Here is a 5,224-nt window from a genome sequence, read left to right as displayed (position 1 = left end):
GCTGTAAAATGACAGAAAGTAGAAAATATTCACATTTAAGAGGCTGAAAATGACAGAAATTCGAAAATATTCAAATTTAAGAAGCTGAAAAATGACAAAAAGTACTAAATATTCAAATTTAAGAAGCGGAAAAATGACAAAAAGTAAAAAATATTCACATTTAAGAAGCTGAAAAATGACAGAAAGTAGAAAATATTCACATTTAAGAAGCTGAAAAATTACAGAAATTAGAAACTATTCACATTTAAGAAGCTGAAAAATGACAGAAAGTAGAAAATATTCACATTGAAGAAGCTGAAAAATGACAGAAAGTAGAAAATATTCACATTGAAGAAGCCGAAAAATGACAAAGTAGAAAATATTCACATTGAAGAAGCTGAAAAATGACAGAAAGTAGAAAATATTCACATTTAAGAAGCTGAAAAATGACAGAGAGTTGAAACTATTCACATTTAAGAAGCTGAAAAATGAAAGAAAGTAGAAAATATTCACATTTAAGAAGCTGAAAAATGACAGAAAGTAGAAACTATTCACATTTAAGAAGCTGAAAATGACAGAAAGTGGAAATATTCACATTTAAAAGGCTGAAAAATGACAGAAAGTAGAAAATATTCACATTTAAGAGGCTGAAAAATGACAGAAAGTAGAAAATATTCAAATTTAAGAAGCTGAAAAAGGACAGAAAGTAGAAAATATTCAAATTTAAGAAGCTGAAAAATGACAAAAAGTAGAAAATATTCAAATTTAAGAAGCTGACAAATAACTGAAATTCGGAAATATTCAAATCTAAGAAGCGGAAAAATGACAAAAAGTAAAAAATATTTAAAAAAAAATCAAAAATATTCAAATTTAAGAAGCTGAAAAATTACAGAAAGTAGAAACTATTCAAATTTAAAAAGCTGAAAAATATGAGTTCAACTCATGCATGTGTATGTAACCTTATTCAGGCTTCCACAGGTTATAATGAGCTATTTCTATGTTTTTCATCAATAGATTAATTTTGCATCATAAATGTTTATATTGTAAACTATTGATATAATATCAAATCAACCACTTTAATTTTTAAATTCTATGAAATATTAACATACATTTTTCAATATGATGAAAGTTCACCCAAGCCCTTCTGAACAGTCTCAAACAGTTGGCCTTTTTTCCACCTGGCATACAAACATCTCAGCAGGTACACAAACTAAAACAACAACACAATAAAATCTTACTTTCCGCAGGTACCTCTTCTCAGCCATGATCCAAAGAGCCCTGCTGGCCCCACTGGTGTGGCTCCTGGTCACTTTGCTGGATGGAAAAATCTTTATCTGTGCATTTAGTTTGAGCGTAGACCCTGCGCTCTTCTCAGGTGTGTGTGAACTCGTCTAAAATACACTGGGTACACTGGGAAAGACTGTATACTGAAGTGAATCCATGCTGTAGTACATGCACTCAGGAGGAAATGTCTTTCACCACCATTCCTTAGGTTTGCCCAACAACACAGATCTGGATGTGATCATCATCATGTCCAAAGTTCCCTGTAAGGAGGACGTTATCTTCAGGAACAGCTCCTTTCACAAAGCAGTCTCTCGTTACGTTCGCTGCTATTCACAAGTAAGCTGTGACCTCCTCACTCCTCACATGTGCTGCACCAGCAGCTGCAGAGACAAACACAGCTTTGTGGTTTTATCTTCATAAATAATGCAACAGAGAGTAAAAGTAAGACCTCATGGCGAACCCTGACAATGGCACACATACATTTGTCAACACAGAAATAAGACGAACCATAACACATGCGTTCACTGTGGTAAATGTGCAAGCATTATATAATGAAGCATTACACGTACACTTGGAGGGATGCCCTGCCTTAACCTGGACACCTGACATAGTAATACATGTTACATTTGCTCTAAGTCAAGTAACATGATTTGAAAAACGTGAATGTTTCTAAGATCTTAAAGATCCAGTCGGCTGAATAGCAGCGTTTATTGGCAGAAATGTAATATACTGGCCGTAAGTATGTTTGTGTAAGTGAATAATTGCTTTAAAATAAAAGTTGTTGAGCTTTTGTTGCATTAGAATTTGCTCCCAACTCAGGCGGCATAAGCCTACTTTGGGCACAAGCTTTGCTTTGTGGCTACAATCTTGCACTACCAGTTTTCTACAGCAATACAAACAGGCAAACTGGATAAAGTGTATGATAGATTTTAGTCAGAGCCATGATGGCTGAGAGCTTTTATTGTCTGTGTGTCCTTGTTCCACTCAGGCAGTCGGCTGGTCCATCCTTCTCTTCCTGATTGTCCTGGGAGCACTGGGACGCCTCATCAAGCCTTGTTTTGATGACCATGCCAGGTTCCTGCAGACACGCTACTGGAGCAACTACCTGGACGTGGAGCAGAAGCTCTTTGACGAAACTTGTGTTTTGCACGCTCGGGACTTTGCGCGTAAATGTGTTGTACAGTTCTTTGAGGACATGAGGGAGGACACCATACTCCGTCTCTCCCACCCATCCGTCATCAGCCACTCCCTCGTGGAGTGGCGGAATGAAGAAGAGGAGAGACTTCATGGAATAACAAAGCAAGAGCAGATGGACAAGCTGCTCAACAAATGGTACTGTAGTAAACCGGAACTTGACGTGACCAGGATTGCCCACAGACCCAGAACATGTGTCACTTGGGAAGACCACAAAGGAAAAACATTATACACAGATCTATAGGACACAGAGTGGTGTGTAGTTACAGAGGAGCCATGCACTATTAAACACACTTACTCTAAGTCATTTCCTGTTTGATGCTGGTGCTATAGCTTTGATCAAAGTCACACTTTGAATATATTATTGAATATATGTGTTCAAACACTTTATATACTTAAAAAAAAAATGTAGCAAATAACAATCATTTGTCATATTTATTGCTTTGTACTTTTTCCACATAGCTGTTAATCTTCAACTTCACATGCACTTTCCTTTAACCTTATCTTGCTCTGACCCAGCGAAGTGGGCCATGAGAACCACATTAACATGAGATAAAGTTAAAGAGCTACAGAACTGAGTGATGATTCATTCAATAAACATAAACATCATCCTGAATCCACAAATATATTATTGCTTTTTATTTGCTCATCTTCCTTTAGTCATTTAGTTCCACTACATTAAACCAATATGACATGAAATAAAACCATTTTGCATTTCCTTCTCGTAAAGTATTTAGGCTAGTCGCTTTTTTAAAAAAGAAAAAAAAGGGGGTCTGTAAAGTCGCTTAATATGCACACAGAAATGTAAACAAACATCTTATTTCCCTGTCTCTCCCTTGGTGTGGGTCATTCTGTCTCCGTTTCCAATATTATATCTGTAATGCGCAAAGTGTCATATGGCATACACAGCATTTGAGTCGTTTCAGGGGGTTCCATGTGGACGGAGATATTTCCTGAAACGATGCCGTTTTTATGGAGAACTTTCTGAGAACAGCAAAGAAAAAGATTGTTTACGTTTGTGCCATTTCCGTCTGGACGTGGCCTTTCTACAGTGGCTGACAGGGACAAACACACTGCAACGACCCAAAACAGGAGGAGAAAACACCGGCAAGTCACAAAACACCGGTAAGTCACAAAGCGCTGGAAAGTCACAAAACACAGGCAAGTCACAAAACGGTGGAAAGTCACAAAACACCGGCAAGTCACAAAACGCCGGAAAGTCAGAAAACGGCGGCAAGTCACAAAATGCCGGCAAGTCACAAAACACCTGCAAGTCACAAAATGCCGGCAAGTCACATCTCGTTATAACGAGAAAACAATCTTATCTTGTTATAACGTGATAGTTTCTCTTTATAACATAATACTGAGCACCCCACTTTTTTGTACGTGTGGCAGCAATACGCTTCCGTACTCTCTAGGGGGCACCACAACAGAGATTTTTACACGGGATGCTCTTCCTAATGCAACACTCCCATTTATCCAGACTTGAGACGGACACAAGGAGTACACTGGATGTTTTTGTACACATGTGCATGTGAAGTACAGTATCTAAAAGGCAAAGAGCATTAGTGTAAGGATTTGAACAATTTCTTTTGTGCTATGAATTAAAAAGTTCCGCAAAGACCTGAACCATGATGTTAGAATGATTTGAATATTGTTGCATTTGTGTTGGCTGGTTTTTCATACAGGCTGTTGACATTGAACTCACCCACACAGACGGATGGAAACATGCAAAGGGATATTTGACACTAAGCAAATTTTGCAGAAACAATCATTACTTAATTTACTGTGAGAGAAATGGTGAAATAGTCCCACATTAACAATGTGTGTAAATGTTAAATGTTAATAAGCTATTTATTAATGATATAGTCAATCATTTTTATGTCATATTCTGAATCTTGGTCCAAGTCATTCTGAGCTCAAAAGGTAAAATGAATGCAAGTGGTGTTCACTGGCTTTTTGTGTGTTAAACTCATCCATCATACAGGACTTGAGCTGCACAGTGTATGTCTCACTCCTTCCTGACTTAATAATAATAATAATCTAGTGTGTATTCACAACAATTCCCATCGGCCCTCCTGAGTTTAATGCTAATGTTAATGAAATAACATTATATATATATATATATATATATATATAACGTATATATAAAAAAATATATATATACACAATTCACAGAGGAAGAATTGATTCAACCACAAGTGAATTAATGTGATGTGATTTATTTAAAATGACCTTTTTAACGAGGATGTGGATTTGAGAACTACAAAATGTTTGATACATTTGGTCCAGTAATGACCTACATTTTAGAAACTCCATTATGGTGCATGTGTATGGTTTAGACAGTGATTCCCAAACTGAGGAACACAACGTGATGTGAAGGGTACACAAAGACAAAAGAAATAAAATGAAAAATTCAACAAAAAAAAACAAAAACAAAACACGATTAGCAAACAGCCGGATTACTTTTTGAAACTGACATAATAGACAATATAAATAAACATATTCAGCCAAACATTGCAATAGATATAGACCAGATAACTGGTGTTGCTCACTGAACATGCTGACACTTTTTAAATAGATCTATTTGGTGAGAAATAGTTGACTTTGAGAAATATTTGACGTGCACATGATTTTTTAAAACCAGGTGGAGGGTAGTTGTAGTATTTTCAGTCTAACTTTGACTTACACTCCAGCCCGGTAGGTGGCGATAATGAACCAATAAGAAGGTTTGAAGAGTGACGTAATAAAGAGGAACTGTCGTCTG

At 36.6% G+C, this 5,224-nt stretch overlaps 1 protein-coding gene across 1 annotated transcript in view; it reads left to right on the top strand.

The window, feature by feature from the left end:
* calhm3 (calcium homeostasis modulator 3) overlaps positions 1-2,733 on the top strand; it is a 4,345-nt gene extending 1,612 nt beyond the window's left edge. Inside the window, exons 2-4 of the mRNA XM_058652083.1 lie at positions 1,227-1,354; positions 1,472-1,599; positions 2,252-2,733. Of these exons, the coding sequence (XP_058508066.1) occupies positions 1,227-1,354; positions 1,472-1,599; positions 2,252-2,701 (706 nt within the window). The 3' untranslated portion in view covers positions 2,702-2,733. The remainder of the gene's footprint in view (positions 1-1,226; positions 1,355-1,471; positions 1,600-2,251) is intronic.
* Positions 2,734-5,224: the final 2,491 nt, after the last annotated feature.

Source organism: Solea solea, chromosome 15, assembly GCF_958295425.1.
Source record: "Solea solea chromosome 15, fSolSol10.1, whole genome shotgun sequence".
Classification (NCBI taxonomy): domain Eukaryota; kingdom Metazoa; phylum Chordata; class Actinopteri; order Pleuronectiformes; family Soleidae; genus Solea; species Solea solea.
The sequence above is the reverse complement of the archived record's forward strand: the minus strand, read 5'-3'. Positions and strand labels throughout refer to the sequence as shown.